The 24,804-nt window shown below is 30.3% G+C and overlaps 3 protein-coding genes across 3 annotated transcripts; 1 reads left to right on the top strand and 2 right to left on the bottom strand.

Annotated features, from left to right (window-relative positions):
* Positions 1 to 156: 156 nt before the first annotated feature.
* On the top strand, positions 157 to 5,996 carry PGO_093670 (myosin heavy chain subunit; the record flags this gene model as incomplete). Its single annotated transcript, XM_028687955.1, has 5 exons — positions 157 to 4,623; positions 4,782 to 5,076; positions 5,329 to 5,618; positions 5,719 to 5,790; positions 5,907 to 5,996. The coding sequence occupies 5 exons, from the start codon at positions 157 to 159 to the stop codon at positions 5,994 to 5,996; spliced, it is 5,214 nt and encodes a 1,737-aa protein (XP_028543756.1).
* A 483-nt stretch (positions 5,997 to 6,479) lies between these two features.
* On the bottom strand, positions 6,480 to 13,562 carry PGO_093680 (hypothetical protein; the record flags this gene model as incomplete). Its single annotated transcript, XM_028687956.1, has 1 exon — positions 6,480 to 13,562. One exon carries the CDS (start codon positions 13,560 to 13,562, stop codon positions 6,480 to 6,482), a length of 7,083 nt encoding a protein of 2,360 aa, XP_028543757.1.
* Positions 13,563 to 15,932: 2,370 nt separating this feature from the next.
* Positions 15,933 to 23,843, bottom strand: PGO_093690 (hypothetical protein, conserved; the record flags this gene model as incomplete). The annotated part of the gene is made up of 1 exon (XM_028687957.1): positions 15,933 to 23,843. One exon carries the CDS (start codon positions 23,841 to 23,843, stop codon positions 15,933 to 15,935), a length of 7,911 nt encoding a protein of 2,636 aa, XP_028543758.1.
* Between the last annotated feature and the right edge of the window lie 961 nt (positions 23,844 to 24,804).

Here is a 24,804-nt window from a genome sequence, read left to right on the forward strand (position 1 = left end):
TTTTTTTGCAATGTGCGATGTTTTTAATCAGTAGTGACACACACACCTATGCATTACATCCATCACTTTCACTTTGCTAACACTGTTGGTCACTTTGAACAGGCTGAGCTTACAAGAACGACAAAATTTGATTGAGTTTACGGAGGGAAGTCAGAAATGTACAAACAGAAATCGCTGGAGCTGAGAGATATAAACTATGTGTATGAAAATTCGTGGGTTTGGGTTAACATACATTCCATAAAAAAAAAAAATGGAAGTTTATATAGGGAAATATTTGAATATTATAAAAATAAAAATAAGATATTTTGTTTTTTTAAAGGAAAAGTAAAAAGTTTCGTATCAAGTAAAGATGTAGAAATAAATATTTGTGTAGACGACAATTATGGAGCTTTTAAAAATAATATTAATTACAACATTATAGAAAATGTAAAATATTTATTACCTATTGATACAAATTTTGGTTGTAGCGATAATACAGAATTAATTTATTTAAATCCGCCAAATTTATTAGAAAATATTAGACAGAGATATAATAAAGCATATGTGAATGAAGAGAATAGAGATTGCATATACACCTACATTGGGTATATACTTTTATCAGTAAATCCTTATGAGAATTTTAAAATATATGATGAAAATTATATGAAAAAAATAAAAAATGAAAATAATTTATTTGCCATCCCTCACCCTTTTTCAATTGCAAACGATGCATACAATTGTATGATCAAGGACAAAGCTAGTCAGTCCATAATTATAAGTGGTGAGAGTGGTGCTGGAAAGACAGAGTCTTCAAAGCAGGTACTAAGATATCTTACTTTTTTGAGTGCTTGTCATATGAAAGAAGAGGTGGAAAAACATGAACAGAAGAAACAGCAGGAATGGAAGGGAGAAGAGGAGGAGGATGGGGAAGATGAGAAGGAGGAGAAGACGAAAACGAAGAAAAATAAGAAAAAATTAAAAGAAGAAAATGAATATAATCACAAAAAAGGTGTTATCATAGGAGGTGCAACGGGGGATCGTCGAGTCGTACCGCCTTCGAATGAAGGAAAAGACAAATTAAACCCAAACTTTAAGGATACAGCAAAATTTAGAGAAATAAGCGAAAATTATATGCACAACTCAGATAAAAAAAAAAAAGAAAAATGGAGCAAAAATAATTTCATACAATGTGAAGAAAATAATTTTTTAAAAGGTTGCTCTTCTTATGAAGAAAAAATTCAAAATAGTAACCCATTGTTAGAATCATTTGGAAATGCTAAAACAATAAAAAATGACAATAGTAGTAGATTTGGAAAGTTGATGAAATTAAATTATAATGAAAATGGCATATTAAGCTCTGCGTCTATTGAAACATATCTTCTTGCAAAATCGAGAGTAGTTGATGTTCCTTACGGGGAAGGGAATTATCACATTTTCTATTCCTTGTGTGAAAATGTTAAAATACGTAACGAGTTTGATTTGTTGCCTTGGTATAAATACAACTATTTGAAGACGAAGAATGAAATCAACAAATTCAGAGAAAATAGCGATGATATTAGGAAGGCAAATTTTGAAGGAAATAAAGAGGCAGAGAATAAAGGGAATAACAACGCAGAATGTAAGCGCCATAAAAAAAGTACGAGTACAAGTAAAGGGAAAAATATGGAAACGTTGAACGAGACGGAAAAGGAAGAAGTGATGTCTGATACAGTTGAATCCGGAAAGGACGAAATGATGAAGACGAGAAATAAACAGCAGGGGAAAAAAGAGAAAAACGATTTTTACACCAATGAAGAAAACCTAAAAGTGAACAAATGCTTGTACGATTTGGATTCTATAATAAAATGTTTTCAGAGCATAGGGGTTTACGAGCAAGAGCAGAAGGAAATTTACAAAACCCTAATTTGCATTTTGCTTTTGGGAAATGTGGACTTTGTTTTGGACAAGGAAGAAGAGGGAGGAGCGCTCAAAATTAAAAACGAGGAGGTGTGTAAAAAGCTGAGCCAACTCTTGGAAATAAAAAACGATAATATGGAGAGAAGTAGCACAAGTAGCAGAAGCAGAAATAATATCGAAAAGGAAAGTAACAAAAACAGTAGCAATAGCAACAGCAATAGCAATAACTACGACAACAACAGAATTGTCGAAATATTAACCATAAAGAAGGTACGGGATACAAAAAAAAATTACACCTATCAACAAGCAATTTACAACAGGGATGTCATATCAAAGGCTCTGTACCACCTTTTATTTGAGTACGTAATAATGAGGGTTAACGATTCACTGAATGCACGAGATGGAGGGGGCGTGGATGAGAGGAGTGATAAAGAAACCGATGACGAAATGTACATTAGGGAGGATCTAGGAGAGGAGGATTGTGAAACACAGGACAGAAAAGGGAAAAACCCAAAATTGAGCAAAAGAAGAAAAATAGATCAAAAAATAGAGGACGGAAATTACACAGAATGCGGGAAACGTGCAAAAAATTCTGAATACAGAGAATATACCGAGCACACAGAACATGCAGAATACATAGAACACAGAGGACACATAGAACATACAGAACACATAGAACATACAGAACACATAGAACATAAAGAACACAGAGAATACGAAGAAAATGAACTTATCATGGACGAGAGGAATGAAAATAAAAACTACTACATAGGAATATTAGACATTTATGGATTTGAAAACTTCTCGAAGGAAGGAATGAACTGCTTTGAACAACTGTGTATTAATTATGCGAATGAAGTTTTGCATGCATTTTTTTTAAAACAAATAATTTATAATGAGCAAAAAATACATTATGAAGAAAATTTATTTCTGGAAAAAATTCCATATAATGATAACAGTAATGTAATATCCCTCATTGGAGATACTAGAGATGTTAGCATATACACTATATTAGAAGATTTGTCTTTACTATTTTCATCAAATAAATCGAATGAAGAAAACAATAAAAATTTGTTTTTTGAAAAATTAAATAAAAATGTTATAAGTTCGGCAAAATACAAAAATATTATAAGAAATTATAAAGCATCAAGTAATTGCTTCATCATTTCTCATTACGCTGGTGATGTTCTTTATGACTCTCAAGATTTTTTTAATAAAAATGTAGACATACTTACAAATGATATAGAAGATTTTTTATCTAGTTGTAATCCGTTTATCAGAACTAATTTGTTGAAAAGGAAAAGATTTGTATATGATAAAAATTGCATGAAGGCTAACAGTTATAAAAAAATGGAGGAGATGAAATTGAAGAGAGGAAACAAACATGGAAGGCGGAAATTATCTGTAAAGGAAATGATATCCCATCATGAGATTGAATCAAGAGGGATTCATCTATTTTCTCACAAAGACAATTCCAATATGAGTGATTATGATGAAGGGGACGCATGTGATAGGAACTATCGAGTTGGCGACCGGAACGGTGTTAGTTGTTATGTAGGGCGAAAAAACAAGGTAAAATCCATTTTTTCGTCTTTCAAAAAACAACTGGAAATTCTAACGAACAAACTAGACAAAACAGTATCAAGATTCATCAGGTGCATAAAACCAAATGAACAAAAGAAGGCTAAATTTTTTAATAAAAATTTGGTGTTGAATCAATTAGTTATGAGTGGAATGGTGGATATCCTAAGTTTAATGAAAAATGGATATCCATGCCGAGTTCCATATGATGATATGTGGATTAGCTATAATAATATTTTACAAGACGAAATGAAATCCTTCTTAACACCTAAAATGTTTTGTGCAATTATACTAAAATTTTTGGATATCAATTCTAGTGAATATACATTTGGAAAAACCAAAATTTTTTTTCGTTTTGGTGTATTATCTATAATAAATGAAATACTAAATAAAAGTTATGAAAAAAAAAATAAATTCATAGAATGTGTTTATAAATTCTGGCTGTACAAAAGAAAAAGAAAAATTTTACATTTTGTTCTATATGGATGTAGATTTAAAATTTTAATAAAAAAGTTGAGAGCGAAAAAGTTAATGGAACATGGATTGCATTACTATAATAATTATTTATTACAGAAAAAAAAAAATAATCTTCAAAAAATTCTCTTTTATTATTTTTATGTCTATAAACAGAGAATCTATTTCTTGCAATTAAAAAAAAGTTCCCTCGTTATACAAAAGCACGTTCGAGCATATATTACGAGAAAGAAATATTTACATATCAAAAGACAGGTCTTATTTATTCAAGATTATTATCTATTTCAAGGGTATTTTAAGCAGAGAACAAAAGCATCTAATGTTATTAGAAAAAATTGGATTGCATATATTACCAAATCGGATTATCAATACGTTCGAAGGAGTATTATTAAAATACAGCGGGCGTTCAGAAAGTACATGAACAGTAAATATATAAAATACTGTTTAAAAGTAGTCAATGTTAAGAAACAGCCTAAGCGTACACATTGTACTGTTGTCAAGAATGAGACCTGGGACGAAAAGAAACCTGAATTTGAATTTCCCCACGGGATGAGCTTAAAACTCCAACAGGATCAGGAGAATCCAAGCAAGAACAGTTCATCTCAATCTTTAAAAAAAAAACACTGCGAAGATGCTGATCGAATTGGATCCTTCATATGTGTAGAGAGGAAAAAGCATAGACACTCCTTCTCCGTAAGACATTAAACTTGACCAACCATGTGGCCATGTGTATGGTGTCATCAGAGTATATATATTTGTATATTTATGAGGATACCCACTTTTTTCTGAATCCTCGAAACCTACTTTGATATGAAGTTCAAAACGCATCACACTAAACGTTTCCTTCTCAGATAGGCGAAAAATTGGATATTTCGAAAAACAGAAATATCCTTAAAAGAAGAAAAACCTGGAGTGCTCTGGAAAGCCATTCAAAATATGTTTACACGCCAGAGAGATATGATCATAAAGAACTAAATTATATTGATAGAGGTATTTCCAAGCATAGTTATAGTAATGTGAGGATAGGAAACACTTTGAAAAAACAGAATGTGGGTATATATACTGATCCAAAGGAATTTATCAGTGTTGGAGACATGGGGAATAAAAGAAAAGCAGAAATAAAAGCAGTTAATAAGCATATTTTTGGTAATAAATATGGGAATAGTGGGAGAACAAAAAATAAGTTTCGATTCAGTAATATGAGCATATGCGATGATAATATGAAGAACAGTAGAAATAGAAAAAATGACTTACTAAGTATGTGTAAGTTGAGTAAACGAACAAACACATATATGCATACAACTTTTAGCGCCACTCATTCTATTCATCTTCAAATCTATGCAAAAAAATCACACCCTAATTAGCAAAAGTATAAGCAAAATTTTGTTCCTATTTTAGGTAAAAATCATATGAAAAGAAAAACATATAATCATGCGAACCCGAAAAGTGATTTCGCTTCGAGTTATAAAAGAGAAAAAAATAAAGTCTCTACTTATTTGAAAAATACGATATATGACAGATATATCAACAAGTATAAGCAGAATCATATGAATAGGCAAAAGGAAAAGAAGAAAAAATCCATCTACATAAAAAGCAACTATAGCAATATCAGTAACATTTACAGTGTTTACAAGCCTTCACGGGAGGAGAAATTAGCTCAGCAGTACAATTTTAACATCACAGATTCGGTAATACCTATTGGTTTTGAAACAAGGGAGCTTACTAGCTCTCTCTCAACACATACGTGCGTGCACATATATATGTATAACGAATTATCCCAAATTTCAGCTCATCATTCCAGAGGATTTCTGTGTTAGCAAGTCCAACATCCCGGAGCCAAACATAATGCTGCAAAATCACGTAACCGTTTTGTTATTTGTTGCATGAAACCTCATGTTATCATATGACATATACATGCAAGATGAGTTTATAACGGACACAGACACACAAAAATACCTTTTTGAAACTGCTTTCAGGAAAATTACCTGTTGCTATGTGATTACTTGAACAACAATTTGGATTCTAAAATACCCTTAATAGAACTGAATGCTTTCAAGTGCTTATAAAAGGATAAACGAGAAAGGAAATGTATTCTTGTGCTGTTGAAGTTTTAAGGGGAATTTTTTCAATTTCTTTTTTTTTTTTTTTTTTTTTTTTTTTTTCCCTCTTCCTTTTTAATTTTCTCTCTATCGATCTACTACATTTGAAATTTTTTCATTTTAAATTCCTGTTCCAAATTCCTCCTTTTTATTGAAAAAAAAAATTTGTTTTTAATTTTTTGAAATGAGCATTTGTCTTTAATTTGTCAAACGAAATGTCATATTTGCTTGTCGAAATTGCATATGCTTTTCCAGCACAAAAAAAAAAGGTATCAGATGGAAAGGTATAAGTTAGCAACAAAAGCTAGCGAAAAAAAAAAAAAAAAAAAAAAAACTAAAAATCAAATATTAACCCCTTCAAATAATATATACGGCGCAAAAAAAAAAAAAAAAAAAAAAAGTGACTTAAGTGTACCTTTCGGAAAAGGTGATACAAAGTCGTATGAGTAATTAAAATTTTGAGGGAGGATTTTTTTTTAAAAAAACGTATCCATCCCTATAGATCAGATGGTTCGTTAAAATTCTTTCATGTTGTCTCCGTTTGAGTAATTCAATAATATATTTCCTTTTAACTTTGCTTTCTACATTTTTAATACGTTTTAGAGATATTTCAATATTTCTTAATGATCCCAATGTTCTAAGAGTCTTTGCATAATTATCAATCCTTCTTCGTCTCTCTATTGATTCCCTAGTTTTATATGTTCCCCATATAGAAAAATAATCATTTGTTTTTTCTTTTATTTTTCTACCACTGATCATTTTTGTATTTACCTTATACTTAACTTGTATTTTTGGAAATGTGTAGTATTCAGTTTGAACGTATTTTTCATTGGTGATAGGACCAACCATTCTTTCTTTTTTCTTAAACAATTTGAATGACTTTTCATCTGTCATTTCGTGTATGTTTGTATCTCCTTGTTGCTGCATTTGTGAATGATTTTTCTCTATCATCATTACCTCACTTGGGCAATCCAAATCGTCAATAATGTAACTCCTGCTTTCCGCATTTTCACAACATGTTCCTTCGTTCCTATTTTGGAATTTTTCTTGTATAGAATTATTTTGTATAAAAATATCACTTTTTTCCTCTTTCTTGCATTTTTTAGTGTAATCTGAAAACTTATACTTTATATTTTGATTAGACGATTCCAGGTTGCTTCGATCTGTTGTGTTTTCATTTTGTCTAGGGGAAAAAATCATATCCGTATGATCATTGTAATCCTCTATTGCAACAAAAAAGTGTGTTTCCGGTGGTGATTGTTCACACATTTCTTTGTCAGACAAGGAATAATCCAAGTTATCCTTCGTACCATGATTACCATATTTTTTGTTCTTTTCATTATACGGGATATTATTATCTTCACAATCTGTATTTGCCTCTTTTAAATTTCTTTGTTTTTTACATTTTATAAAAATTTTATCATTTACAGCTTTTACTGCCCTGTCTGTTTTGTTGGCTCTTTTTGTAACTGCCATTTCCATATTTTCATAATTTAAATATTCATTATTTCTATTTTTGTATGAACTGTTTAGGTCATTTTTTTTAAATTTCTCATCATTAAACTTATTCAAATTGTCATAAGTAAAGTGCTCATAAACAGATTCCTTTTGATGTATACCCTGATTGTTCTCTTCTTCATTTTCGCTTCTAAACACAGAATTACTTTTACTCTTTTTTCTAGATATAAGGTTCAAATTGTTCAAAATATACTTTATATCTTTATTTTCTCCGTCCCTAGTAAGGTATGATAAGCTCTCTTGTGTACTGTTATATTTTGTTTGATTACTAGGAATATCCCTTTGTTTTGCATTGGAGATTGGACTGTTTCTTTCCTTTTTACTCGTACCCTTATCTGACGTGTTAAATTCCTGTTTTCCATTTATTTTAAACTTTATTATTGTGTCTAATGCATTAATATCCTTCTTAACGAACGAGGTAAATAATTTTTTTTTAATATTTTTTATTCCTCTAATTTTTAGAAGATTTATGTTATTCCTTTTAGTTATTTTTTTTAGTTTCAATTCTTTTAGCTGTTTTTTGAATTTCTCTTTCCTTTGAATTTCTTGCAATTCCTTGTAATTTTTTTCGATTTCTTTTATATTTTTAATGTTTTCACGAATTTTTATTTTTTTATTTTCATTTTTGTCTCTCCTTATATTTTGTTTCATATTGTATGATTGTTCAGGATTCTTTGTCTCAAATAGCATCGAATCAGAAATATGTTTACTATTCAAACTTTTGTCATTTTGGATTTTGTTCCTTTTCTTGGATAGAGTTTTCTTGGCCGCATTTTCGTTCTCACTATTTTGAATAAATGATCTAAATTGCTCCTTTTCCACTCCTCGGTCACAATATGCATCTGTGGGTTGATTCCTTAGCAAACTAAGCTGTCCGTTTTGTCCAGAGTGACGACCCACGTTATTATTACCAATTTTTTTTTTTTTTCCTTGTTTTTTTTCTTCTCCCCCTTTTGCTTTATTTTCTCCTTTTTCTTCCCCCTCTTCTTCTTTTTTTTCTCTTTTTCCTTCACGTTCATACGATTTGAATACCTTTTTCAGTCGATCAATTTCATTTGCTAAAACTTTTTTTTTATTTTCGCACTTTAACTTAATGCAATTTTCTTCATTTTTATGATGTACTTTTCTGTTTAAATGCTCCTGCACAGCGCAAGAAAAGGAATTTTTAGATTTCTTTCCTTGAATGAATTTTCTATAGCATGAATCTTTTTTTTCCTCCTCCAAGCAACTGTTAGACGTTGAGAAATTGCTTATATCTAAGGACTTTCTGATATTTCTGACTATGGTTAACGCATTTTTTGTTTTCAACATTTTGTCTATATTTTGCAAATACTTGGAATCTTCACCATTGTTAAGTGAAGAGCATGTAGACATATTATTTGTTGTAGCATTTGATAAAATCGTATCGTTTCTTTCTACCATTACTTTGTAATTCTCTTTAATTGAATTTTTACTTTCGGCACGCTTAATTTCCTTGTCACCACCATCATCTCCCCCCTCTTCTTCTTCTTCTTCTTCCTCTCCCCTTAATTTGCTTCTTTTTTTCAAATTCTCTTTTTTGGTATCACAAGGACTACATAGTTCAGTCATATGAAAGAAATTATGAACATTTTTATCCATATCACGAGGGGAATGAACAAAGTTTTCATCCCAGTAATCATCTTCCAATACTCCTTCACATTGTTCGGTATGTTGATCTTCTCTAAAATGAATGTTATGTAATGCATTTTTCATAAGACTATTTAATTCATTGTAAAAAAAAATGTTTTTTAATGTTGTATATGTATTTCCCCCTATATATTTTTTTATTTTTCTTAAAATATTATTTTTAATTTTTTTATTTAAAAAAAGAGAGTAGATCTTTTTGTTTTTCTGAAAATTGGTAAGGTCAAAATTGTTGCAAATATTTCTTACACTTATTTCACACATACATTTGGATTTAACTAGCACTGAAAAGATTAGAAGATCATATGGACATTTTGAACTGATTAAAATGTTAATTTTGTTAATGGTATAATCCCTTTGATAATTTTTAAAGTTTTTTAATTCAATTAAATATATATCTAATATTTTTCTAAAGATGAATATTTTTTTATAATCAGTATTTAAGTGATTCACTAAATTGTTGTAAATATTTGCAAGTATGTTTTTTTCATCTCTGTTTAAGTAATTTTGTGTTTCCTCATTTTGCATATTTTTTATTTGGACATAAAATTTTTGTATTTCAAGCACATTGAAAGATATGTAGTTTGAAAATTTTTTTACAAAAAATAAATAACTACTAATCATTTCGTCATTTAATTTAAAAAATGAAAAAATAGAATTCTGAGCTTTTACCAAAGTGCAAATATTACTATACACACTAGTTATGCATAGAAAAAAATCCATCCAATTTTTTATTACTATAGTTTTTGTCTCTTTTTTTATATTCCTTATAAGTTCCAAATGAGGTATTAGATTAGCTAGTTCTTCCAGTTTTTTATCTATTACTTTAATTAAACTTTTTATTTCTGCTGTTATTTTGTTGATTTCTACAAATAGTATGTTCATTTTATTTTTCATTTTTAACAATGTAAATAGGATCATGAAATTTTCAGCGCTCAATGAGATACTAATGATTTGGTAAATATATTTCCTCTTCTCGTTGAGAGACAAATGGTTGCAGTAATTTTCTATGATGTCCTCTTTCTTGATAATAAATGTTGTTGGTTCGATTTTATTGTTGGGATGTTCGTCAGCATTTCGACAAATCTTTCGATTGACATTTGAACATGGATAGTCAATTAATTGAGATTTTATGTTTAAACCTTTAAAGAGTTTGCAGTTTTGTTCTAATATGTCCAGTTCGATTTTAAATTTTCCAAGCTCAGCTTTATTTGATCCATATAAGTATATGCAGATATATTCTTCCCATCGTTTCAACTCTATTTCTTGTACTAATCCCTTCATTTCATGGATATTCATATTGTTACTGTGATTTTCTGAAATGACATTATTATATGTTTTTTCATTTTTGGAAATGTTATAAGCTGGTGGAATTTCACGTCCTGAAGCAGTTAAGCTGATTTCATTTTTGGAAATAACTTTATCAGAGAGACTATTATCATATTTGCTCCTAACCTTTGATTTTCTCAAAATAGTGTACTCTCTATTATCATTATTAAAATGGAGGAAGTCATTTACCATATCATTCATATGAATAGATTCCACATTTGATAATTCTTTTTTGTCATTTATCAGTACGTTTGTAGTGCAACTATGTTGGCAAATTTCCTTAGCATTATTCGAATTTATTCCCCATTTATAATTTTTTATATCAAGATATTTCTCATTTTTGATATTACCTGTTTTGATGATGTTAATATCTTTCTTTTGGTTATACACGTTATGATTTACATGAACGGCATGGCCGTTCCGTTCTCCTTCATCTCCTATTATTCTATTACTTTTATGAACACTGGTAAGATTAGACGTGATTTTGAGGCCATCACTTTTTTTTTTTAAATGGTAAGATGTTTCCATGTATTCAGAAGGAGAAATGATACCTTGAACATTGTCCAAAATGTGTTCACGACAATTGTCTGTTTTAGCTGTTTTGAATGCATGCATGTCTACTTCGTTCGTTTGAATATTTACATTTTTTTTTTTCATCCCTTTTGAGGCTAACATTTTATTTCTAGAAAAACGAAAATATATAACAGTTTCATTATTTGTGTTACATTTTTTCTTTCTTATGTGACACTTAGTATATACATTACTGCATATATGATAATTATGGACACGTGGAATGGAAAAATTAGGGTTGATATGAAAGGATAGTTTGTGGTAATTTGTGTTTTTTTTTTTTTTTTTTTTTTTTTTTTTTTTTTTTTTTTTTTTTAAGTACACTCCTGATCCAATATTACCCCTTTTACGTGTTTTTTTTTTTTTATTTTTTTTTTTTTTTTTTTTTTTTTTTTTTTTTTTCTTTTCTTTTTCATTAGTACACTCCTGATCCAATATTACCCCTTTTACGTGTGCTCTTTTCAGTGTGTCTCTTTTTTCAGAGTTCTGTGTGTTATCATATAAGGGAATTATTTTGCATAAATCCTCCTTGTTTTTTCCATTACATTTCCAATGTTTCATTGTTACATCTTCTGATGTTGAAATTTCAAGTTCATGAGAATTACGTTCGTCATTTTTGTGAGAATTTATTATGCTCAGCTCATTAGAGTACTTTTTTTCCGCAGGGCATATTTCCTCAACAGATGAATTTTGACAAATTGGGTGTTTTTCTAACATCAGTTTAAATTTTTTATTTTTGCATTTGTTAGCTTCCACATGGGTTATATTTTCGTTATCATGATTTAGCTTCATAACTGAATCTGCAATAACAGTTTTAATTTGGTTGTAGCTGTGCAGATGATGGTGGGGGGAAGAAAATTCTCCCTCTTTCTTCCTAATCCTTGTCTTATTCATTTGAGTAAAATCATCATGGATGTCGCTCCTCGATTGCTTGTTAAGAATGTTATTGCAGTTGTTTATAAGTGTTTTTATAGACTCATCTAAGGAAAAATTGGATTCACAAAGTTGAGACTCAGAAAATATTTCTGCAGAATTATTTTCTCCTAACATATTAGTCTCAGATGCACTTTTCTCACAAAATTCTTCCTCCATAAAATTTTGCTCAAAGTATTCTGTATTACCGTTCAGGTAAGAATCGACGATATCACATTTGGTGGGACATTCTATAAATGACGATTGACTATTTCCATGTTTCTCCAAATGTTCATCTTTTAATAGTTTCATCGCTGTCCTTTCTTGATCCAACTTTAAAAGTGCAATATTGTTGTCAGAACTGGGGTGAATATCAGTGTTCCTTTCCTGAATTGAGTTACTTACATAGGGAAATGTTCCACTTTGATTTCTTATCTTTATTCTTTTGATAAAAGAACTATTTTCTTTCATTTTATGAGTACATATATTTCGCGTTTTCGTTAGTTTCGATTCTTCATAAGAGCGTGCATGATGTTCATAATATTTTGTTTCCCATTTTGTTTTCCAAATTAGAGGGGTTTTGTACTTGAGCATAATTTTGGCAAAAGGGTTGGCAATTCCTTTTATTTCTTCCCCTTTTTGCAATTTAAACAAAGCACGAATTTTAGACTTAGTTATCCTTCTCTTAAGAAATTTTATACAATTATCATTTATATCTCTAAAAATGGAAATACGAATGTTATTATTTTTAAATTGATACCTCTTTTTTAATAACTTTTGTCCAATTTTGCTCTCAAATAGATTTCCTAAAAGTTCATTTGTAGTTACATTATCGTTATAGTGTTTCATTAATGGGATTTTTTTTTTAGGTGTACATTTTTTATGACTTCTACTAAGTAAAGATTCTTTGAATGTGATGAGAAAATGGGGAATTTCTTTTGTAACTGGGTTAACAAATTTAGTATTATGGACATTATTAGGAAAATTCATAAAAGATTCAGTTGATCTTTTTTCACCAATTATGCTATTAAATTTTTGATGATTATTTTTTTTTTTTTTTTTTTCAAATGCATTTTGAAAAAAATTATGTGAGTTAATTAATTCTCTTTTTTCTATTAAACTTTTACACATTTTACGTTTCGTTTTTTTTACGTTTTCGCACAGTCCATTTGGTTGGTTCTTTATCACGTTCCCCATATTATATGCATCATCGTCATCATCATTATCATTGTCACCATTATCGTCAGTGTTGTTCTCCCAATTTATTGCACTTTCTACAAGATCGAAGTTTTCAATTTCGTGCTCTTTGCCAGGTAAACATGTTGGATTGTTATCATTATGTGTGGCTGTATAGTACTTACATGTAGGGGTCCCGTATTTCATTTTTTCTATTGAGGAGTTAAAATTATGGGCAAGGGAATGATTGTGTCTCGTTTTGCCAGTTATGTCTCCATTACTCTGATAATAATTCTGTACCTTGTTTAAAATCGACATTTCTTTTAAGGAGAGCGAGTGTAAAGAAAAATTTTTCTTAGACATAAACTTCCATGCAATTAGTCATATATGCATAGGTGAAATTGGCTCAGACGATTCAATTCCTTTATGGGGAGAAACTGTGAGATGTGCATGTTTTTGTGGTGTTGGAGGGGATAATAGCATTACTCTCACGCCTGCACACTAATAGAACGATATTCCACTGAATTAGTCAATTGTCCATATATACGTAAAATATGTGAGCACATTTTTAATACTTAGAAGTTTTAAGAATCCTTCTTATACACATGTGTCACAAAAAAAATTGGATTAATTATGGAAGAGAAGAATAATATGTGCACAGGTTTACATGATACAGGAATGTTAAATTCATACATATCTTGACGTCACTAATATGTGTATGCACACACACTATAAACAAATATAGGCGTATATAATATCCAAAATTCATTCTCAATCTGTGTTGCAAATGTGCGATATGTTCTCTCTTATTTTTTGAAAATTACACATTGGTAGGTATTTTCAACTTTGTTATATGATTAAAATAAAAATTAAAGGAACAAAAAAAAAAAAAAAAAAAAAAAAAAAAAAAAAAAAAAAAAAAAAAAAATAAAAAAAAAAAAAAAAAAAAAATTTTTTTTTTTTTTTTTAAAAAATAAAAAAAAAAAAAAAAAAAAAAAAAAAAAAAAAAAAAAAAAAAAAAAAAAAAAAAATGCAAAGAAAAAGTTGAGGTATAATACGTAAAAGAAATTTTTTTTTTTTTTTTTGATATATGTTAAATGGTGAAATAGGATATCAACATGAAAGTTATAAGGACGAAAGAAAATATATTATAATGTTTAAAAAAAGACAAAATACGAAAATGGACCCCTAGTATGAATTATTCAATATTGTAAGGAAAAAAAAGGGGAGAAAAAAAGAAAAGAAATGCATATACATGCATAATATATAAATACAGAATGCACATAATTGTTATCCCTAAATCTGCTGCCGATACCTCCCTGACAATGCCCTTTTTCTCCGATACAAACATATGTGTCAAATGTATAATATGTGTAATGTGACTACGTATGCATTTTAAAAAATGGTTGAACAGATCTAAAAATGAGAAAAATGAGAAAGATCTTTGTATATAAAGTTGTATTAAAAAAAAAAAAAAAAAAAAAACGAAGAGGAAAGAAAGAAGTAAAAGTATATTAGAAATAACAAATACAATGTTAGTACAAAAACGACAGTTGTATAAATAAGTACAGTTGTAATTAACAATGCACGTAATGTTGCACATGTTTTAAACATCACATACCATCATCCGTTATATACAGTCAAGTTCTTAATGTGTATAAAAAGAAATGTGATGAATTGGTTACAGTTTAGAATCCGAATGAATAACCTTAGGGTTAACAAATATATTGTAAAACCATTAAAATGTTTTCCTGGAGAAATGCCAAATTTTTTTGTTTTTTAAAAAGTGTAAAGATGTTCTTTCGTTTAGCATATTGTATACAGATGGTATACATATATATATGTAAATATATTTCTTGAAATGTGCGTTTTGGGCCAGGAAAAATCTCAGTCCAATCCGCATATGGCGTTATAACAATAAATGGTTCCAGTAGCAAATCACCTATGAGGTATGCATGCTTGGAATAATACCCTCTATACACACAGACACGTATACAACTGTGTACATAAGGAAAGCTTCCATTTCGTTTATTCTCTTGACAACTTTGCTGCAGCAACGAAATTGTCTAAGGTGCCTACTGTTGTGATCAGTGAGGGAAAAAATACAACAACAACGACAATGACAACGAAAAAAAAAATAAATAAAAATAAATAAAAAAACAATAAAAAAAAATATAATAAATAAAAGGTCATCTCTGTTTGAGACAAAATATGGTGACATAAAACATATGACATTAAAATTCAATTACATCTATTTGTTAATATATCAAGAATATCATGAACCCATAGGGTAAATAACTTTTGAGGAACTTTTAATAATCTTTCATTTTTCCGTTAGGACTGCATAAAAAACATCATCCTCTAAATATCTGTTCTCATTTGTTACATGTAACAAACGTGGTTCGCAACATAAAGGCATGGGGGGGAAAATCCTCTTGGCCGACTAGACTTGCAATATTTAGAAAGCGGTAAGGCGTGTCATATATAAACATATATATTTATATATTTATGTACACTACGAATGACTTACTATGCGAAGGAATGTCATCTATGAAGTATTCGGATCGTTATATGTATGCATTTAAAATGGACTATTGAGCTCATGCTTGTAGTGCCTCGTTTTCACAAATTGGGATAACGAATAAGTTTAGTTCACTATGATATATTAATCCTTTTTTTATTTTATTCTTTTTTGGGGATGGAATGATGAACGCGGGAAATTTTTATAAATTTTCACGTTTTAAGAATAGAAACTAGAGGAAGGTTACAATTATTGTCATCTTCATTCAATATGTTATCATTTTGTTTGAACAAGGAACAATTGTCATCTGGGCATGTGTTCGTCCCTTCAGCAGAATTACTGTCATTATTGTTATTGCTGTTCCCCTTTGTGTTATTCGCATTGTCAATATAATTATTTGCATTAGTCGAGGAATCGTTATTACTCCTTAAACTCGTAGATGAATTTCTGTTAGACACATTTTCACCTGAGTTATTATTATCATCATAATCATCATTGGATACATCATTCCCCTGGCAGGTATTCACGTCTGTCTCAACTTTGCAAATATTTTGTGCATTGTCATTGCTGTTCATAATGGGAGTGGTAGTTGTAGCGGTGGCTGCACTGCTGTTGCTACAGTTTCTCTTATTGGGTTTGTCGTTCATTGCGTGTTCTACAATCTCATCATTTTTCTCACCTTCAGATGAAGTACTATTACATTTTTCTCGTGACTCGACGCAATTAACAATAGTATCATCTTCGTTCTGTTCATTTGGCACATCGATCTGAGCCTTTTTTTTTTTTTCTTCTACTACTTTTTCTATGACTTCTTCTGCTTCTTCTATTACTTCTTCTATTTCTACTTCTTCTCCTACTTTTTCTACTTTTACTACTTCTCCTACTTCTCCTACTTCTCCTACTTCTTCTACTTTTTCTACTTCTACTTCTTCTCCTACTTCTTCTACTTTTTCTACTTCTACTTCTTCTCCTACTTCTCCTACTTCTCCTACTTCTACTTTTTCTACTTCTACTTCTCCTATTTCTACTTCTCCTATTTCTACTTCTCCTATTTCTACTTCTCCTACTTCTCCTACTTCTTCTACTACTTCTACCTTTTCTACTTCTTCTACTTGAATACTTAATACATCCTGAAATGCTAATTCATCATTTGTGTTGCTTTGTTCTTTGTTAATGTAAACTTGGGATAAGCAATTCATATTGTTATTCAAGACAAAATTTTCATTTTTCTTTTCCCAAATGGATTCCAAATGAACATCTTCATGATAAGATGAGTGTTCTCTTCCAATATCATTCGAAATGATATCCCCAGTGATGTCATTCTGTTTCTTGGGTACATAATCCATGTTCTCACTTGAGCTCTTGCAAATATAATCTGAACGTGTGTTCAAATTGCATTGTTCAATATTACTAATTGTTCCCTCTATACAATTCTGCGGATTCAGTATATTGGGATTGAAACTGCATATTGGGTTAGGTTCATTATCACTGATAATTCTATCATGATATATGGCTGATAAATTTTCTCTTAAATGAATATTATTCTGCATTTTTTCATGTGCGAGAGTCTTATTTTCGTCACCATTCTTACAAGTTGCAATGATTTGCACATGTTCCTTATCCTCGTAATGATCATCACGATCTTGATCTTTATTATTTCTTCTCCTCCAATGAACAAATAGCTCTTCTGTTTGTTGTGATAAATGTGGCGTAGACTCTGGGGGGTGTTTTTGTTCTTGTTCTTCCTCTATTGCTCTTTGAGCTGAAATGGTTTCTTCCTGTGGAACGGAAATAGCTCTTTCTTGAGTCATTCTTCCATAGTTGTCCATTTCCTCATTCAACTCATTACTCAGTTCGTTTTGAACCTCTTCTTGGATGATATTTTGGCTAGTTTGTTCGAAAATCTCTTGGTTAACTTCTTGGCAAACCTTTTCGCTCGTCTCGTACATATTCTGAATCTCATCAGAGTCCTTCAACGCGTCATTACTACCCATGTTCTTCTGACAATCATTTTCTCCTAAAGGCATGTCCTGGTAATTAATCTTATCTGGGTGATTCATTTCAAGTTTTTTTTTTTTTTCTTCTTCTTCTTCTTCTTGCTGTTGTTGTTGTTCCTCCTCCTTCTGCTCCTTGTGCACCTCCATCGTCCTCTTGTTGTTGTTGTTCCCTTGATCTAAAGTATCGGTTTGGTTATTCAGATGCAAGTAGAATCTCACGAAATAATCCGGAGATGGGAAAAAAAACAAATTGGGCTTCACATTTATAGATAAGAAGATATCTTTAAAAAATTCATTTAGTTTGTTATTTAATCTAAAAATTTCATCAAACAACATAATATTTTTTGATAGTTCATTGAGTGAATTATCTGAACTAAAATTCTTACTTTCAGTTTTGGTATCACATACATAGTCTAGCAAGGTGTTAATAAATTCACAATTCTTATAAATAAAGTTGTAATTTCTGAAATCGTTAAAGATGTCAAAATAAAGTAAAATGTTTGTATAGGATTCTAGTAAGTGTACTTGAAAATTTCCTTTAATAAAATTAATACTATTTTTATTTTTCCCATTATAAAAGTTTATAACCGTCATATTTTTTATAAGTGCATCTATGTTGTTAAGAGCTAGCTTGTCAATAGATTCACTATATTCAAAATATCTCTCCATATAATTCATTTTGACAATAGGAATATTTAGATCATCTAATTTTGCGTACTTCATTTTGGGTTCCATATTTTCCACATTATTATTGATGCTACTGCTTTCGTTTGAACCATTATCTTGTAATATATTGGGTTCCTTTGCATGATCTATTTTTACCGTTTCTAATTTTTTTGTAATTATTGTTTTATTGCTTACATTCAATTTCGATGAGACTTCTTCATCCACTTCTTTTTTCTTTTTTTTCTTTTCATTTTTTTTGCTCAAAAATGGAGCCATCATTTTTCGTTCTCCACTGAATTTTCTCTCATGGCATGGCTTGTTTGCGAAATGGATATGAATACTGTTTGGTGCGTTCACATTTTCACCATAAGCTTCGTGGTTAATTTTAAAAGGAACATTATAATTGTATCGACTAATGATATCGTCATTAATATCCTTGTTGGTGTAACCATTAATTGCACCAGAATCAGTTGCTATATTGTTACAACTGTAGGGGATATTCTTTATCCCCAAATGTTTCTGCTTGTTGTAATCATGAAGACAATTTTCGAAAAGGAGTTTTTTCGGGTATTTAGAAAATTTATCAAATTCGTCGGTGCATTTATTACTCTTATTCCGATAAATATTTATAGCCATATTTTTGTCTTCACAGAAGGGCTGTAGCATATCCTTGGATGGATAATTTGGATATTTTTTCATAATTTCAATACCTTTGTGTTTGTTTACATTTAATTTAAATTCGTTTATCAGATCTGATGCATCCGCTCTACATGATCGTTTTTCCTTCAATGCATTCAAAACATTTTCTAAAAAATTGATGTAATAATCACATTTATCATTTTCCGTGTTAAACAAATCTTTTATGTTTATTATCATGTCCATGTCTTGACAACTGTCCGCCCTGCTGTTGTGTGTTAATGTATTAGTGTAAATAGTGCAACCACTTCCACTGAAATTGGCGTTTACATCTACATTTCCATCTAGATTATTATTGCTGCTGTCGAAGGAATTATATAATTGGGGATCATTACTCTTTCTTTGATCCGTTTTCTTGTAATAGGTCATTATTGTGTTAGAACGTTCATAAGATATACGATTGCCCTTACTACTATTCTTGATTTCATTATCGTGCTCATATAATTTTCCATTTTCTTGCTGTTTGCATCTGTTATCTTCATTCCCATTAAGCAAACAGCTAATACCTTGTAATTTTATTTTCCTTCCTTCGTCACATATTTTTGTGGTTAGAGAATCCGAATCTGTGTCATTTATTTTTTTTAAATTGTCTGAATTTTCCTCTTGTTCATTCGGGATAATATTTCTAAAGTTCTTCTTTTGATCATCCTTATTGTCGTTTATACTATTGATTCCAGTTCTATTATCACTAGTATCGGATTTATTGAAAACATTTCTAACATATTCTAGCACCTCTTCATTATGTTTTACATCCATGTGATTTTTCTCATCACTTATATAATTTTTATCGTGTTTCATCATGTTAATTTGGTTGTTGCTGAAGGTTTCAGTATCTACATATTCTCTAAATTTGATGACGTCATTACTTTTTTTTTCAAGGTTCATTTCATCGAAGTATTTCATATGTTCGTTGGAGAATTGGTTCACTTCGTATGTTTCATTCGCTAATCCATACATCTGATGCTGCATATTAGTAACACTATTTTTATCTTCAGAATTTATAATGTTAGATACTTGTTCATTATTGCCTTCCTTTTGTATTGTTTCCCCTTCCCCTTCGTACGAATTTTTCGTAACATTTTTTTCTTTACTCACGTAACTTTTATTATGAATATATTCACCTTCATTTTCTTCATATTCTGTATTGTTTGTATTTTGGACATCATCAGATGTATAATTTTCCGTATTATTATATACTATCCCTTGTGCATTATTATTTGCACAATTTTGCGATTCCATATTAATATCATCCTGGATAAAATTCATAACATTTTTTTCACACCTATTTTCTGTTGTATTTTCTTTTTCATAAACTTTCTCATTCATAAAATTTATGCTATATTTATTGCATACAGTTTCGTCCTTTTTTATATCTTGCTTATAATGGAATTCATTTTCCTGTACATCATTATTCTCAGGTACATTGCTATGCCTCTCAATTCGTTCGTTCATATACATTTCGTAAAGAGAATTTACATTTTGTGCTTCACTTGGAAGGTAGACCTCGGTCGAGTCCAGTGTGTTTTCGTCTACATTGTTGCTGCATCTACTTAGGGTGTTGCATTTGTCAGGAATGATAATCTCACTGAGACTATTGCTTTCGCTTGGAACATTGCCCTCACTTCGAACATTGCTTTCGCTAGGAACATTGCTGTCGCTAGGAACACCGCTTCCATTGATTTTTCCATCGTTGCTAATTCCCTCGTCTTTTTCTTTGTTCCCATCACAAACATTTCCACATTCATCATTCAGGTGCACTTCAACATTTGCATTTACGAAACATGATTTGGGATTTTCCGGATAGTCTTTAATGTGCATTCTGTCATTGCCATAAAAGCTTATATTCTCCGTTGTATATTTCTTTCTGTACACAATTTCCCCTGAATTCGAAATATATTCTGAGTCTCCATATGCCTTGTTTTCATTCATCCTAGTCATGCCACTCATACTATTAAGTATGTCTATATTTAAGCTATTATGCATATGCATGGGCGTTGTGTTTCTTGTAATTTGCTTCGAATTTTTTTTTAAAATATTAACTTTCTTTCTAAATATATTTCCTGACGATGATTTGGATGGCGATTTATTTTTGTAAAGTGTTTTTTTATTGTGATTGTTAATGGTGATATAATTCGTATTGTTGTTATTTATGATGCATGTATTGTTGTTGTCTATTATGTTGTTATTTTCTCCGACGTTCTGTTTGTTATGGCAGTTATTACCGCTTACATGGTTATTACCACTGATATTATTGTTATTACTGGTGAGATTGCTATTACTGGTGAGATTGCTATTACTGGTGAGATTGCTATTACTGGTAAGATTGTTATTGCTTGTATGGCTGTTATTGTTTGTACGATTATTACTACTGGTGGTAAGGTTATTGTTGCTATAGGTAACATTGTTGGTGGTAGCATGGTTCATGTACTTCTCCCTATTATCAATTTTTACATTTTCACTAATGTTACTTATTATATGATTTGTATTGCTATAGTGGATCTGAGATCCAGAAACTATTCCATTGTTGTTGTTTAGGCAACTACTGTTGCTACGACTGCTATTGCTAATTTTTTCATTCTCTAATCCTTTGTCGATATTTAAATTTGGTGCGAGAAATTGTCTTTTATCCTTGGTATTCATATTATCTTCATCAGCAAGCTCGTTTTTTACTACAAGGTGGTACTGCTGATTGTTTTGTCCATTATAGAAATCGTTCATGTAGAAGGTATCTTTAGTATTTCTCCTCACATTAGAAGATGATGTAATCATATTTGAATTGCTATTTCTCGCTATATTATTACTATTAAAAAGTTGTTCTCCAATGTTTAACGTTTTTTTGTAAAGTTCGAAATTTGATTTTCCTCCAAATTGATTAATCATTTCATCTGTCATGTATATGAGTTCGAATGAGCTCGAGGAGTTACATCGCCTTTGGGATATGAATTCTCCCTCGCAGGTATTGCCTAAGTTTTCAACGTGTTCAATAACGCTATTATTGATGCCCTTGTTATTACCGCTCCCGTTGTTACTACATACATTGTTACTATAGTCATTGTTACTACAGACAGTGTTACTACAGTCATTGATACTACTACCATTGTTACTACTACCATTGTTACTACTACCATTGTTACTACTACCATTGTTACTACCCTCATTGTTATTACAGCAATTGTTAGTAATGCTGTACTTATTGCCACAATTTATCTTCTTCAAGCATTTATTCTCAAACCCAACGGGCACACAACCTGCATTTCTTATTTTGTTACTTCCCCCTGCATAATTGTTTCTGTTGTGGCCCATGTTGATAGAATCATATTTCCTTTTATCTCTAAATTTCCAGTAAAGAAATGTATCATCATTTGTCACATTATTTGAAAACCCCATACTATTATATTTCCTGTAATATTCGGCATGTATATGATTTGGCTCATTATATGCATATGTGTGGTGTCTATTTTTGATATGATTGCGTATGTGCGTTTGGCTAGTCATTTGGCCATGAATCTGACCGTGCATTGGACTTGATTTTTGTCCATAGGTTCGATTGCAACTGTGACTATAACTATGATTGAGGTATGAATGCTGATGCATGTCGTTTTTTTCTTCATCATAATTCGTTTCCAGGTGATCAAATATATTCAAATCATTATTTCTTCCAATTTGGCTATTTTCATTATTTAATTCTTGATTTCTGTTATTAACAAAATGATCCAATAAGCTCTTGTTATTTTGTATAATTTTATTAAATTTATTTTTTTGTCTTATATGATAATTTTTGTCTAGATGTTCCAACATTTTATTCTTTGAATGATTTTCCATTTTTTTATTTTTATTCAAAATTCCAATATTATTAATTCTGTTAGATATACATAAAATGCTTTTAATACTTCCCAATTTTTTTCGATGCGTAAACGTGTCATTCTTTTCGTAGTGCTCACTGATGTTTGCATTCATGCTTGTATTTATGTTCATATTCATGTTCATATTTTTAAAAAGGTTGTTATTTTTTATTAGATCTCCCTCTTCGTCATCATCTTCATAGTCTTCAGCATCTCTCGTCATATTTCTTCTGAGGCGATTATTTGTATTATTATTTTCTGGATCTAATTCATTGGAAATTATTTTTGATCCCCGTACTTCTTCCCCTTCTTCTTCTCCTACTCCTAATATTGTTCTATTTTTTTCCATTAAATCATTTTTCATAGAATTCATAATTCCTTTTTTCTTCTTATTTATATTGCTAACACTCACTCCGTTCACCGTACCAATGAAGTTCATAGTATTTATAGCACCCATGGTGTTCATATTGTTTATGCCGTTCATATTTTTTCCTGGACTTGCACCTACAACACCTGCTATACCAGAAGCACCATTCCCAATATTATTCACAGGGTTATCTTCATTTTCATTTACAATACCTAATTCTTCTGTTAACTTTAGAGCTGCTTTTCTTGCTTGGCCCTTTAATGTTGAACTTAAATTTTCAAATGGTTCCCATGTGTTGTCATCACTGTCGTAATTTTTCCACTTTATAAAGAATTCAAAATTATCAAGACTTTCTTCCTTCCTATTTTTTTTCCTTTTTATGTTTAATTTGTATCTAGCCATGACAATTTTTTCGACTTCAAACACTTCATTATAATCAGGTTCCCCAACTGCTGCTATGCTTAGTTCTGAGCTGTAATCATCATCGATCATGCTTCTCAACTTGCTTCTTTTTCTCGGTTTCGTTGAGCCACTTCTCCCTTTCTTTATTGCCATTCTTTAAAATATATAGAGTTTTGGATGTATCGCGACACGATGTCTTACGACTCTGTGTAACATCTAGGTGAAGAAGGACAGTCACACGTACATACGTGTAATGTGTGTGAGATGATGCATGTAGTTAAGATACGAATGTTGCCACATGGGTGTATGCATTCGCCGTAGTCATACATACAATTGTACATACATGCATGTGAGTATTTATAACAGTATTCATACATACACACATGTACGTAAGAGATTGGTCATACGCTTCATGTTTGTGCTCATGCGTGTGATCATCAATACGAAAAAAACATGAACGTTTTATCAAATAGAAAAATAGAAATAATTCTCTTTACACATTTTAAAATTATTAACAAAAAAAAAAAAAAAAAAAAAAAAATTGAGCAAAAAAACACGTATTTCAGAAAATGGGTGTAAACTACACAAATAGAGAAATAAATCTTATCCATGTAACGTTTAAAATATAAATTCAATTTTGTGTCGATTTTTTTTTTTTTTTTCTTTTTTTCTCTCTCTTACTATCCTTCTCTTTGTTCCTGTTTATATATAAAACAATCTTGTACCTCAATGAATTACAAATAGCATTTCAAAAATTGATGTAATTCGTTTTTATATGTACATGTGCTAGCAAATAATCATAGCTCTAATTATTTCGGAAGTTGGACCTTTATGTTCAAAATAAAAGGTTCTTTTAAAATGGATTGATATTATTTTCAGTGTATATGCGTATGTGGGTACATCTAGGTAATGTGTAGTAGGTGTAAATGGGTGTGAATGTGTTGCGCCAATATGTGTGTACAAATGAGGTATGTATAAAATAAACGTAAATATTAAAGTATATAAATGAATTTTTGAATAAATACTCACGTGAATAACTATAGTGGTGTGTGTATAAGCTTTCTTGTATATTCTCTCACTATTTGTGTAATAATGAAAAAAAGAAAATTCCCTC

This window comes from Plasmodium gonderi (genome assembly GCF_002157705.1).
Source record: "Plasmodium gonderi DNA, contig: Chr09, whole genome shotgun sequence".
In the NCBI taxonomy this organism is placed as follows: domain Eukaryota; phylum Apicomplexa; class Aconoidasida; order Haemosporida; family Plasmodiidae; genus Plasmodium; species Plasmodium gonderi.